Below are 15,333 nucleotides of genomic sequence, written 5' to 3'. Positions count from 1 at the left end.
GACTTGATTTTTCTGCTGCAGCTATCAAAGATATGACCAAAACCGGTGGAATATTTCCGCTCATCCCAATACTAGCTGCTGCAATTCCAGGATTACTTGGCGCAGCGGCAAAAGCTGCAGCGTTAGGTGCAGTTGGAACCGCAGCTGGAATGGCACTAAAGAAAGCAACCGGAAATGGATACAAAAAAAAGGGACGCGGTCTAAGACTACCAGGAACTCCGGCATCATGGTACCCAAAACGGGTTTAAAAACGCTTCGTCAGTCTCCAATGAGCAATTTTGATTTATTAGATGCTGTTAAAAAATTGCGTATAAAACATTTCAGAGGAGTATTTATGCGAGATCAATTACCGCAACGACCAAATAATCCAGAAACTGGCATTATCAATCTCGACAACAAAGACGGTCCGGGAACTCACTGGGTTGCTTACGCGATCGATCCACGTGGAATTATCTATTTTGATTCGTACGGTTTAGCACCGCCAGTTGAGTTTCTCAAGTATGTCCGCGGAGTGCCTCGCACTCTCAACAGCAGATTTTATAATGTTCCAGTGTGGCAGTCGACGCTACCAACACAAACATTAGTTGATCCGCCCATTTGTGGGAACGAGGTTTTAAATGTTCTTGATGCAATCTCAAGAAATCCAGCAACTCCTCCTCATAAAGTAGTGCATGAATATACCGCATCGAGAAACGCTAGCGTTTCCAATGCTAGGCATTTTCATGCTCGCATTTAAAAAACAGCAATAAGAATAATGGTGGATATTTACGGAAGACCTTTCACAAGAAAAGTCAAACCAAGCACAGATGCTGATCTCTCAAAATATGCGACCCGAGATGAAGTCGATAATCTTTTGAATATAGCTGGAGTTGACCCAGATGAAGTTGCTATTTTTCAAGACAAGCAAGGAAAACTAAGAACGAGCAACATTAAGTGGAATGATATAATTCGCAGAGTTCTTGGAGCTACCAAGGATAACTTCGTTGCATTTAGTGATGGCGGCCGGATCAAGGACTCGAACATATCAATCGCAAGCATCAAAGACAGTATTGATAAAGGTGTTGATAAATGTGTGAAAAAAACCGGCGACGTAATGACCGGCGAACTCAGCATGAGCGGCAACAAAATAACCGTTCTAAAAAATCCGGAAGGTCTCGAAGATGCCGCAAATAAACAATACGTCGACACGCAGTACCAACACGTTGCTGGCCTAATCAGCGATAAAGTAACAAAAGCCGGCGACGTAATGACCGGTGAACTCAGCATGAGCGGCAACAAAATAACCGCGTTAGCGAATCCCGAATCCGACCAGGATGCGTCAAACAAACAATACGTGGACATCGTCAACGGTAAACTAAATACGCTGCGGTCAGAGTATGATGTTCACGTGAACGGGTTTAAAAGACTCCAAAGAAACTTCGCAAAAACTGATGAGGTCGTGGATAAGTTCTTTGGGACTCCTCCAGTCGTCGACACGAAACTTTCTGAAATCATACCAAATCTTACTAATAACGCCAACGATATCAATAAGATTAATACCCGGTTAGGTGTAGTCAGAACGGAAAAAAGTTTTTCAGATCAAGTTCAGATAATAGAAAATAACATTAACACGATCAAACAAACACAGCAGAATATCGTAGCGGGAATTCCTGAGATCGTTAACAAAACCAGTTTGATTAAAGTTCCCACTGGAGTTACTCCCGGGCATATCACCAACATCGTATTCATGGTATTATCGGGATTCGCAACATGGTCACGACAAAATAACACTATCAAACACATAGCAACGGTCACTGGCGTGTACAGGTTGTCTGTGTTTTCAGCCGCTAAATTTGAAATCTTCACAACATATCCTTGGAGACATTCCACCGATAAGTATTCCGGGGTTTGCACTGTAATACTAAACAGCGGAACCGAGGAAACATTTATGCTTGAAGCCGCCGACGATACTTTAACATCAACATCTTACTGGTGGTGTTTGGAATTCGTCGCTGCAACGCCTCAATTGGTTACGTAATTGAAAATTACCAGTAATTTTAAATAATGTCAACGACGCCAGATGCTCAACAATATCGATATAATCAAGTCCGTGAGTGGCAATCTGAGTTAAAAACTGTCATCGACGCGACGTCCCAAAAAGTAAAAAAATACCGCAGACGCATAACAGTGTTAGACGTTATGGTTTATTCAGTATCTGCCGTTGTTGCATCCGCGGGAGTAATACTATCAGCGGTCACTCCGGTAACTGCAGCAGTCGCCGCCACGATCTCTGTTTGTGCGGCCACAACCACGGCAGGAGTTTTCAGCATCATAGCAAAAAAAATATCCTCGTGCGCGGTCACAAAATTACACGATTACACGACAAAATTAAATACAGCCACGACCGCATATCAGAAATTATCATCGCTGATATCATCATCGTTAGACGTGCAATCCAGCGACGCCGCGTCGATATCAGATTCTGAATTTAAACTAATGTCAGATGCGTACAATGACTATTTGAAAACTAAACAAATAAATAATGTCACTGATGGCAACGCCACAAGAACTGCTTCAGCAAATAGTCACAAACACAACACCGGTAAGGACCACAATGATCTCAGTGTCCTCGACGACGCCAGAATTCAGCATTAATTTTCGAACTCCAATTGCCATGAACGAAATCGCGTTGTCGAAGCTCAGTGTGTATCACAGCTGGCCCAATATCAGGTCGGCATCATTTGGTGGTCTGCAGCCGAATAATTCGTTTGTGTTCGGGAAACCCAGCGCGGACCCACAACAACGTGAACTTGAATGGGATACAATTACGCTACCCACTGGGAGTTATCAGATCGAAGAAATCAACAATGAGATACAACGCCAAATAAAACGAATCACCGGCAAGGAAGCCAAAATATCTGTGACCGCGCACGAACCAACGCTGTCTGCGGTCATTGAAATCTCAACACCGGGATACGCCGTGGATATATACAATAGCTCAATCCGAACAGTATTAGGATGGCCACGAGAACGACCCGAGGTTGAACCGGGTCCACCAAAACCTGAAAAATCGGATTTCGAGACCACGAAGGAAGAACTGCACGACCTCGTGTACGGCAATTATTTATTATTTTCAGATCGATTACAATCAGGAGAATCCTGGTTTAAAAAACCAAATCACCCCTTTGATATAGGGGTAGCAGCTTTCGAAGGCGGGTGGGACCGTCATTACCTTATAGAAGATATAGAAGCTCAGTTTTTTAATCCGATCAAACAAGCACATAAACAACAGCTAGACCTGTTGCGAGTATATTTTCAAGATTATATTTCTGATTTAACAAGTGGAACTGCAAGCAGTTCGGGAACTGGAAACGCTAGCGTTTCTACAAGCAGTTCTCGCGATAAAATTATCACAGCCATAGAAAAACTAAACAAACTCGCATCCGCGATGGAAATTATAAATCAAAAAATAATTCAGTATCTACTGGATCTCAAGGGCGATTACGGAAACGAAAAAAGATCGGAGTTTGCAGCCCGATTTGGTATTCCCGTGAAGGATATTCCAGATTTTAAACTTCCTGGATATAACGTGCGCACACTGAGAAAATCAGTCCAGGATCTCATCGATGAATCCTACAAAGATATCACTGACGCGTACACGCGAATAAAACCGCAGCCGGTTATTCTCAAGCACGACAACAGTACAGCATCCGATGGCAGACACATCTCACCGGGGATCGTTTCGATCACAGATGTGGTCGCGGTCAATCTTGTATGTGACGTCATCGACGGTAGCTACAGCGCTAGCGCTGACACAACGACGGCCCAACAGGGGTTTATCCTATATACGTTCACACCAAAAGACCCCCCTGGTTTTCTGATTGTGCAAGAACCAATCAATGTGGTCTATCTACGGTGCAATAATCCGTGGTTGTCAACGATAAATTTCAAACTCGTCGACCAACGAGGAAATTTGTTGGACCTGCGTGGCGAGACTGTGAGTATAAACCTATTGGTGAAGTCCTGAAACTCGAAGAGTTTCCACGCATAGCATTTCCACATTTAAAAAATTACAGTTGTGTATAATGCACGAGTATATCCATGTCCGAGTTCGCGTACATGACAAACAAATTCTCAACGCGGCAATCAGGACCGCATTTGGAACCGCTGGCGTTTCTGGAAACTCAAAGAGTTTCTCGGGACAGTATTCGGAACTTGACACTGTCGAGTTCCCCGTCGGAATAGTCGTTGACGAGTACGGCAACGAAGACTTCTTGTTGACACGGCCACAACAAGAACAGTTACAGAAGTATCACACGATCACAGTTTTTTGTGACCAAGAACACATCATGAACTATTCTCATTCGTGTATTGATGCTGAAACACTCAAGCAAATCCTGGAACTCAAAGAGTTCTGAGAAATCTAAGGACTTCCAGAGAAGTCCCTTGGACTTTCATGGCAATCTCAATCAGAGATTTCCACGATTGCTCAGAAATGTTTCACATTTCCACAGTAGAATTTCAAAGACAAAAAAAAAATAATACTTTTTTTTTACCCTTGGAAACTCACAATGGGGGGATCAATGCATTTCCTGAGAAGTCTCTTGGACTTCTGGAAACACTAGCGTGGATGAGAAGTCAGAGACTTCCAGAGAAGCCCCTTTGACTTCTGCGTCGGAATTCTTTATTTGACTTTTTAACAATCTCACTCGGGAGTTAATTAATTTTCGAGTCTCATACTCGTGTGATAGTGTAAGACGAATACTTTCAACTGCACGCGTCAACGGAATAAATTCAGATACCTGTTCGTGGGTAACTGTGGCAAGTGATCTATAAATGCAATTTTGCAGCATTTTAATGAACCTGTATCTCGCAGGAAGAGTATTTTTCTTCCCTGATAGCTCATTCAAGGATTCAAAATCTGACATAATTGTTTCAGCGTCTGTTAAAATATTAAAACCCCGCTGCTTCAATTTTTGAATTTCATCAATTACGATATTTATATTTTCGTAATTCATATATTATAACCATTTTTTTTATCTAACTGAGAAGTCATTGACTTCCATGGCAATCTCAGAAATCAGAGATTTCCACGATTGCTCAGAAATGTGAAACATTTCTCATGTTTGCATTTCTGCGTCTTTGGAAACGCTAGCGTCTTTGACTTCCAAGTTGTCGACGTAACAAAATGAGATTTTTTGTTTTAGTCGTTTTGAAAATGCTGTTTTGCGGATCCCAGCTGCGACATTCTGTACAGAAGGTGGACAAATATCGAAATACCTACTGGCGGCGTTTATTGATGGAAATACTATTTCGTCGCCGGTAGTTACGTTCATGGATTTGATAGCTCTTACAGTTTTTTTTACCACGTCCTGTTTTACCCGACCGGCAGTTCTTGCGTTGAGTGACCACGCGAAGATTATCTATAGAGTTATCAAGTATGTTACCATTAATGTGATCAACAACAAAACCCTTAGGGATCACTCCAAAGAAACATTCATAGACGAAACGATGACATAAATACCTCCCTTTGGCAACAGTAAATCTTAAATAACCAGCATTATCAACTCCACCAACTGGTCGTCTTCGCGTGCAGTGTCGTACTACTCCGTCGTGGTTTGCTTCATAATTGGGAATAGTTGGATGTGCAACAAATTCTTGTTCGGGAACAAATTCTTGTTCGGGAACAAATTCTTGATTCATTATACTATAAGCAAATCATTTGTCTAATTCATAATTTGCCTGAAAACTTATTTATGTAATCACGCTCCGAGAGAGTGTTCGAGGCTGGATTTTTTTTATCATAATACCGTTTTAGTTCTCGATAGCGTTTTCCACCACACGCTGAACATAATTGCGTTTTTCCTCGTACTCCAATGCCGCATCTGATACACGGTATCGGTCCTAGACTCCCACCGCGGACCTGTTGAGCATGTTGTCCACAGTATTCGCCTCTGCAACGTCTGCTACACGGCGCTGATGAATTTAGTTTGATCCACTTGCATGAGAAATGCTTTGCATTTCCAGAGAAACTCTTTGAGTTTCCGTTCATTATATATAATATTTTTGTCTATTTAAATACTTGTCTTAATTATAATAATGAGTTTCTCAAGACTATCCAGAATAAAACCTGGAAATCTCCAATTTCCCCGAGGTCGATTCGATCTTGACCGATTAACCCCTGATCGACGACGACGAGAACTCGCAGCGGTAATTGGTGTTATCAAGAACGCCAAAGAAGAGTTTCGTCGTGATGGTGCCGCACATGTGTGGTCTTCGTATAAAATCATCCCCGAAACTCAAAGAGTTTCTCACGCGAGCGTTTCTAAGTCAGAGACTTCCAATGCCATCATTGATTGTACCATCAACGATACAATCGCGCGTAACATAATTAGGTATCTCGATGATAAAAAATATTTCATTCAGATAAAATTTATCGTTGGCGTCGACGACACGGAAACAGGTGAAACAACATGGATTATCAGAGACAAACTAGACCCTGTTCTTGATGCCCGACGGGGAAAAACCGTCGTCGTAACCAAAGACTCAAACCCGGGAGTACTTGTTGGGATTGATATACCGTATTATGCCAGAGCGTATCCTGTGACCGCAGTCATTTATGGAATTTATCCGATGAAGAAACCACGCGTTGATAAACTCAAACCGATGAAGATGTCGGAGTCGTTGACGTCATCATTGACAGAGTCAACAGGGATAAAATCCCCAGGGTTGAATTGTGTAGCCGAGCGAGTAATGGAACATTTTAAAAATGCCGCGCGAGGAAACGGCCTAACACCGCTAAGACAGACTAAAATAACAGCGTGGGCGGCAAAAGTAGTGGATGAAGGAGCGTCAATAAATGATGTTGCCGAGCTCGAACGATTACTAAAATTTCCTATAACGGTTTCATCGTTGACCGGTGAGGTATTGTACAAGAGTAAATATGATTCCCGTGGAGCACCAACAACTATTATCGATCATAACAGTCACGCCTGGACTGACTCGGTTAGGATATTTCCTCGAGACCGTGTTGTAAAGTATTATCCGGAATTGGAAAATGCTAGCGGGGGAACCACTAGTGGTGAAACTCGAAGAGTTTCCATGTTTGATTTTATTTATCAGATAAGTAAAACCGATCCAGTGTCGGTGTGGTTATTCCGAAGTGACCTCGAGGGAGAGTTTGATCAGTTTGTGAAACCCAACGGGGAGGTATACAGAACTGCGGCATTACATCACGAAATGAAAAAACTCGCAGAGAAGTATGTGAGAAATGCTGGCATTTCCAGCACGAACACTGATACATTACTGACACAGTGTTTTACTGTCCCGGGTGTTGTCACGCATATAGCCCGAGAACGAAATTCATGGAGACCAACCCCGAAGAGTTTTCTCGAGGATATTCAGCAGAGCTGTGTCGAATACGGACACGGTGGTTTGTGGAATACCCAGTATGATCACCGCGATATGATATCCGTCGACATGACGGCGTGTTATCCAGGAAGTTTCCTTGGGCGCGGAGAATGTAGTGAGTATTTTAAACGGTTTGGTCACATTACAAACTCGATGACAAGAGTAGCTGTTGACGGACCATTGCCTGATTTTGACCTGACCGGGGTTGCTTGTGTGTCGTCGTTTAAATTCGCTACGGGTTTACATCCTGTGTGTTATGCTTGGTTTGGCAGACATTTCGTTGAACAGCGATGGGCCCCAATAGTGTTATTGCGATACATGCTTGACAGTCGAATACTGCTGTCGCTGACGGTCAGTGAAGCGATTATATGTTATTGTCGTCAAACCGAAGTTTGGTTGCCAACTCCGCAAGTCACCGTAGAAATTGAAAATTTCCGAGAATATCCAGAATCGTTTATCGACACTATCATCGAAAGAGCTCCCCGAACTGACGAAAGCACCGCAAAAGATCTAGGACGAAGAATAATAGGAAAATTTACTCAAGGTGGAGCGTATGATCATAAATTACATCATAGTCGATTAATCATGGACGAGGCCGAATTGGATCTTATTGTCGCTGATGCCGCCACGAATAATACGTTTTGTACCCGCGAAGATGTGTTTCTGTCAAACGGGGAAAAACTAGGGACTGTTTTTAGTTATATCGACGGAGAATCATCTCAGTACACACATTTGAGATCTTCGATGCTAGCTTATGTATCAATAAACCTATTGTCGATGATTAATAGGTTTCCCGTTGACGCAGTGAGAGTTGCAACGGATTCATTCTATATCGATAAAAAACACTTAGCGGCGTTAAATAAGGTTATACCGAATGATCCATCGTGGGGTTCATGGAGAATAAAAAATGAAATGTTGCATGGATATTGTGAATCGGCTGATGTTGAAATCGAGGATGAATATCGCGGCGCAGAAATATCTGGGAAATTTTCAATTTCTACGACAACTTCGCTGCCGCCGGTGCACGATCCTGTTGTGAGACACAAAACAGTTTATCTGAACGGTCCTGGTGGTTCCGGTAAAACAACTCGAGCGATAGAATTATTTAGAAACTCTGACATGATTGTGCTAACACCCACACATAGACTTGCCAGGGAGATGAGACAACGGGATGTTAACGCGTGTACGTATCACAGTTTTTTCAAATACAGCGGCGGCACGTGGACACCTGAACGAATGGGAACGAAGTATATCCCCGAGAAAATAATCTGGGATGAGATAGACACTGTGCCGTTGGATACATTAAAACAGTTTCTGGATTGGTTGCTAAAGAAAAATACCGCAGTGGTGATGTGCGGCGATCATGGTCAACCACCGCCATTTACAGGTGAATCTCCACACACGTGGCTGAAAACTTTTGTAGATTATTATGAGGAAATAACTAATGATGTTAGATCACTCGATGAAACGCTGAAAGAGTTTAAGGCGTTGATCAGGCTACAAACCGATAAAGTCCAATGTGAGATAATGCGTGAAATAATTCCAGAGACTTCGCTGAGCGACTTTTGGGAAACGTGGAAACCAAGTGATCTCATAGTGGCAAGTAGAAAGATAGTCAGGGACACACTTCAGCAGCGGTTATTTCAGTTACATCAGAAGAAATTTCCAATGCTGGTAGTGCCATTGTGTTATAGACCAGCTGATACGCGATTGCAGAATACCGACGTTGATATTCCAGGGCGCCTGACTGCGTCGGGTCCGGAGAAACAGAATTTAGTATTAAATGATATTGTCACAGTTGATATTGATGTTGTTGAACAGGCACTAAAAATGAGCAAATCCCCGTGGACGATAGGATACGCTATGACCATCCACAGTTCGCAGGGACTAACTATTTCAGATACAACAGTTTGGATTGTTGATGATCGCATCGAGTGGTCAAATTTAGTTTATTTAGCCGTGTCAAGAGTAAGAAGGATAGGTCAGTTACGAAGAATTGTATTAGATGATGTTATCAACGACAGCATCAACAGCTCAATCGCTGATGATACAATAAGAAAGAAATTAGCCGGTTACAAACAGAGCGACAAAAAAAATGGTAGAGAGTTTGATCCAAGTTTGGATGTTGAATTTGTAATACAATTACAACAACAGCAGAATAATCACTGTGCGAGTTGTAATTGTTTATTGCTGTGGCAGTATTCGAAAAACGACCCAAGACAATTTACCGTAGATAGAATAGATAGCAGTCGCGGTCATTCACGTGAAAATGTGATGTTGACCTGTCTTGAGTGTAACCGACGCAGAGGGTGCTGCATACCGAAGTGCGGATCACTTTAGTGCGAATCACTTTAGTGATCGGGGCGGTAATTGTGTATCCGTGGGAATCACCTGAAGTTGCTCGCGTTTAAATCCGCGTTGAGGAGCAGTCGAATCTAATCTGTAGATGGGAGGTCTGCCGGTTGATCTGGTTATGCTGGATATCTTATGTGTAGTAACACTCCATGTGGGATCGGTTGCTCTTTTTTTTCCTCCTTCTAGTTCGCCTGGTTCGTATAAATACCTAACGGTGACATTACCCGCTAGCGTCGTTGGCTGCGTTGAAACATGTCCGACGCCGGGTATATATTTTTTTGTGATTGCATTTATTGGCCTCATATTTGTTGTTCTGGTAATTTCATTATTCAGTGCGGCTATCACGTTTGGCAGTCTTGTAACCCATTCACGAGATCTCGTATCGTAAATGAATTCCCTCGCGTACTGGTATCCGAATAATCTCTCAGCGAGTGTTCTATTAAATCGCTCAACAATTGCCTGATCCCGATGAATTTCAGTATGTCCTCGTCGTATAACAACGTTATGCTGCTTTGTCAACGATGACACCGCGCCCTGAAATTCCTTGCCAGGATCAACTTGTAATAATCGTGGCCAGTTTAGAGGTCCTCGTTGATAAATTCGTTTAAACGCAGAGGCGACTTCGGACGCTGTTTTAGTCGCTAACGGTTCTGCTTCTTTGTATCTACTGGCAACATCAACTACTGTTAGCGCGTATTTGTATATTTTTCTACGGACAGTATCATGAGGCAGGAATAGTATGTCAGCCTGATGAACTTCATTGGGGGTACTAACATCAAAATGTGCAAAGTTGATTTGTCGAGGTGGTGGTAAGTAGATTTGCCATATTGCTTGTTTTGATAGCCAATTTTTGGCAACCTTGCGTGTTACTGATGCCGCGTTGGCGAGTTTATTAATTGCTGAGTTACCTCTCCAGTATCCGATTGGAGAATAATAAATCGCTTGCATGGAAACACTAGCGTTGGAAGTCCTTGGACTTGTCTGCATCGTTATTAATTATCCAGCGCCTAATGCTAATTTAGATTTCATCGCTGATCTTACTAACCAATTAGCGAGTGACTCCCTAAATGATTTATTTTTTATGGCGCTTAGTGCATGAATTAATTTCACATCCGCGATATGCCTGTCTTGTAGATCTTTACTTCGATAAGCAATATCATGTATGTGACACGCTGCGTCGATAGCGTTTATCGGATACTCGCCGGGTTTGGGCTGATCGTTGCTGTCAAGCCTGATATCCAGTCGTGTTCCCGGACCGCAGTAATTGTATCCTGGGAGATGTTTTTCTCCGGGATACTTTCCCCAAGGGGTACCTGGAAGTCGTCCGAGGGCGGCTGCAATATCACCACCTCGTTTTTTTTTTGAAATTTAAATTTTTTTGTGCCACATCGCGTACACGTACCAGAAAGTGCTAGTCTGTTATTTTTTGTTGTAACCGTTGTTAGATCATTCGTAGGGGTTCGTGCCCGACACTTCACACAATATAGATCCATAATTATTATTCTTTGTATACAAATGGAAATTACAGACTTTTCTGCGACGCGGCGAAGGGAGCCAATCAAGCATAATTCGGTGTTGCCAAATTCTATCAGAATGATTATCATTGGACCGTCAGGATCGGGTAAAACGCAGTTGTTGCTGAACCTGATTATGAAGTGGATGAAGTGGGATAAGCTGTATTTGGTAGCACCATCTGTAGACGATCAGCGATGCTATAATGTTATAAAAGATTTTAATGAGAGTGCAAAAGCGCTGAGTGAAGACGGTGAGGAAGTAGTTGAATTTATCACTGATATCGAAGAAGCTCCCAGCGTTGAGGACCTCGACGGGGAAAAAAATAACCTAGTAGTGTATGATGATGTGATGCTGGATAAACAAAAAAATCCTGCAAGGATATTCTCCCGGGGTCGTCATAAAAACACTGATGTCATTTATGTTACTCAACGTTACACACAAATACCAAAAGTAATCAGGGATAACTGTAATCTTCTTGCGATATTCAATGGAGTTGATGTTCATACGCTGAGAAATATTCATCAAACCTGGTGTGGTGGCGATATGGATTTAAATAAATTTAAAAATTTCTTTAGTCATGCTCAAAGAACCCCGCATGGATTTGTAACAATAAATTTACACGACCCGCGGACACGATACCGTATTGGACTTGATACACTATTTGCAACATAAAAATGTTTTTCCTTGGAAACTCATTTCGTAGAGCAGCAGAGGGGGGGCTGGACCCGACCCATGGATTTTTCAATGACGGACCCCGCGAGCGATGCTAGCATCGCCAGGGAACTGTTTCAGATTTATTGAAGTAAACCAAGTTGGGCAGTGCAAACTCAACACGGGTTGTCCCTGGAAACTCTTCGAGGGATCGGGGACATTTTTTTTTGTCCTGTATTCTGAATAGAAGGGTTTATTTCGTCGAAATAAGCCCTCTATCGAGGAATAGTTTCCTGGAGGGGTTTATTGTGAAAATAGTTTCGGTCTGTTCGCCCCCTCTGCTGCTGGATCTTACAGCCCACCCCCAGTACAAGCTTCATTGATTCAGCTCGTATGTGGGAATATTTTTTTCACGTGCAAGAATTGAGAAGTGCATAGACTGAACCGAAATTCAATTATTTTTTTCTTCTTTCTATCTAAACTCCTTCCACCAAATTTAAAGCTGTGATCAATAGAATATCAAATGGATAATCGTGTAATAATTGACTTTATCACATAGTCGGCACAATTTGCCTGTAATGTGTGTATTTTAATATTTTTGATAATAAACATGTGAACATATCACTTTATGTGATTCTGATGGGTCCAAATAAGCCGATGAAATTATAGGCAGTATTCTCTTTACTGATTGGCTGCGATCGTGGGAAAACATTTTAACCCAGCCTTCTGGAACTTTTTGTTTTCATTGAACATTTTCGGCCGCTCTTTTTTGATTCGATCCGCGAAAGGGAATTTGGAAAAAATGGTCTAGTCTGCTTTAATATTGCCAATTTACCACAAGTGACTTGTTATGTCATGTATAACATATCATAGCATGCACCAAGTAAAACTACCGGTATAGTTTAGATGGTAACGATGGTAGGGGTGGGGATGGATGGACGGTATATCTGTAGCATGGAATCCACCTTATATACAAGCTTGGTTTAAATGTGAACTTACTGAAGTAAATAAACTCACCTTTGTTCACAGAAGAATGTAGACATAAACCGGTCTCCCCAACTGACAGAACTTTATCCAACCACAGCATATTTACGCGTTAAATATGTGATGAAAGTCCGACTAAAAAAAGACATTTGTTTACGTCTTCTGTACAATCTAATTTTCCAAATCAAATACTGCTTATATCTGGTAACAAATACATTACAGTAAATATGTGTATTTCTGTTTCCAGTAATCTTCTTTTCACAAAAAATATCGCAACAATGTAATGTTTAGTTGTGATGTAAAATTTCAACGTAAACACTGACATTGTGTTGTGTAGGACATCAAACCGGTACTGTGCACCGTATCAAACGATGTAACATCACACACATTGGACATTTTGTGCCGACAAATGTTTTGTCTTTTGTAAAATTTTCTGTTTATTTGGATGCACGCTTATTTCTTTGATTTATAGTTATCAAAAATGTATAATATACTTTTACTATTTCAAATTTGTTTGGGACTATTTTTAAGCACAACAAATAAATGGTACAGCGTCTGTAAGAATGAACGAAATTATTCGTTCTTCTTTCTATCTAAATAATTTCTACTGAAATAAAATTGTGATAAAAAGAATCTCAAATGGGTAAAGATGTAATATTAAATTTATGAAACTCGTTAAATAATGTCCTGCTTTTGCGAGCCAAGGCTCGCAAAAGCTGGGCATTATTCATCTCGTTTCATACATTCAATATTAAATCGTTACCCATTTGAGATCCTCTATTTATGACACTTATTGAATAATTTTCAACTGTTGTTTGACAAATCGGCAAAAACTGGAAATATTCAACTAATTTCGTGAATTTAATATTAAATCATTACGCATTTGAGATCCCCTATTTATCCTTAAAAAATATTCACACGCCATTTAGTTTTACAAAAGAAATTCAAACTGAATTAATTTTTATTTGCATTCGGAACTCAGATATGAAATATAAAGTTAGCTAGCTTCATCTTTCCATAGGTAGAAACGCATAAACCGGGCTATTGATAGAAACGCCTGAGCTGGGCTATCAGTAGAAACTCTTACCCTGTCTATCTGTAAGGCCTACTGTACCAGGCTATCAGTAGAAACTCTTACCCTGTCAATCTGTATGGCATACTATACTGGTCTATCAGTAGAAACTCTTACCCTGTCTATCTGTAAGGCCTACTTTACCAGGCTATCAGTAGAAATTCTTATCCTGTCTATCTGTAAGGTCTACTATACTGGGCTATCAGTAGAAACGCCTATGCTAAGCGTAGTAGGCGTTTGTACAGATAGCCAAGCTTAGGCGTTTATACCGATAGCCTACTTTAGCTGGTGTTTCTACAGATAGCCCAGTGTAATCGTATCTATCGATAGCCCAGTGTAATCGTATCTATCGATAGCCCAGCTTTGGCGTTTATACCGATAGCCCAGTGTAATCGTATCTATCGATAGCCCAGCTTTGGCGTTTCTACAGATAGTCTTGCATAAACCTGGCTATCTGTGGAAACGCTCAATCTGTTCTATCTGTTAAAACGCATACTAGGCTGGGCTGTTTTGAAGGAAATACATGCAACTTTCTGACTAAAACATGTGTATGGAGTAATACATACATGATTAAATATTAGAAACTCATACAGCATGTAATCTGCAAATTTATTACATACCCATTTAATCTGGCGTTTGATACAGACGTTCAATCCTTATTTCTATAGCACATACCCATTTAATCTAAATGCTTTATCTGGCGTTTGATACAGATGTTCAATCCTTATTTCCATATCATACACCCAGATATTCTAACTACTTAGGTACATTCTTTGACGTATGCACCATTACGGTTGTAGACGCAGTGAATCAAACGTTTTTAAATCCAGTTTGCTTTTAATTTTATTCATACAGTAAAGCTCAAAATATTTAGATGAAGTAAAAAGTGGGCATGTAATAAATACATAAACACATTCATGTTTTGTACTGGGTCAGGGGAAAGAACTCGTTTGATATGGCTGCGTCTCGGCCTGACGATCTCGATGTATCTCTACGCCTTATCAAACTCGCTATTTCCGCCCGCTCCAAACAAAACAGATATGCACATTTGTGTATGTATCAGTGAAGTTTAGTTATCAAATACTATTTTCAATTTGCGATACACAATTACAATGTGAATGCTGTAAAGTTTGATTATTAAAATTCGGTTCATAAATGGCATCAACATTACTAAATCACATACTTTTATTGTTATTATCGCAGATATCGATGAATGCAGTTCCTCAAACGGCGGCTGTTCACAGATTTGTAACAATACGTATGGAACCTTCTCCTGCTCATGCCTTGAAGGTTATAGAAAACAGACTGGTGTATGCCAAGGTATAGTTTTCATTTAATATGTTAGATTTAAAAGCAACATAATAGAC

General features: G+C 41.1%; 1 protein-coding gene across 1 annotated transcript in view; it reads left to right on the top strand.

Annotated features, from left to right (window-relative positions):
• LOC149791193 (uncharacterized) overlaps positions 1-15,333 on the top strand; it is a gene marked incomplete at its 3' end in the record, with an annotated part of 207,331 nt that overhangs the window by 21,727 nt on the left and 170,271 nt on the right. Inside the window, exon 13 of the mRNA XM_089971317.1 lies at positions 15,170-15,286. Within this exon, the coding sequence (XP_089827443.1) occupies positions 15,170-15,286 (117 nt within the window). The remainder of the gene's footprint in view (positions 1-15,169; positions 15,287-15,333) is intronic.

Source organism: Sinohyriopsis cumingii, chromosome 9, assembly GCF_028554795.1.
Source record: "Sinohyriopsis cumingii isolate HCF-2022 chromosome 9, ASM2855479v2, whole genome shotgun sequence".
NCBI classification, from domain to species: domain Eukaryota; kingdom Metazoa; phylum Mollusca; class Bivalvia; order Unionida; family Unionidae; genus Sinohyriopsis; species Sinohyriopsis cumingii.
Note: the sequence above shows the minus strand (reverse complement) of the source record. Positions and strands in the feature narration are given on the sequence as shown.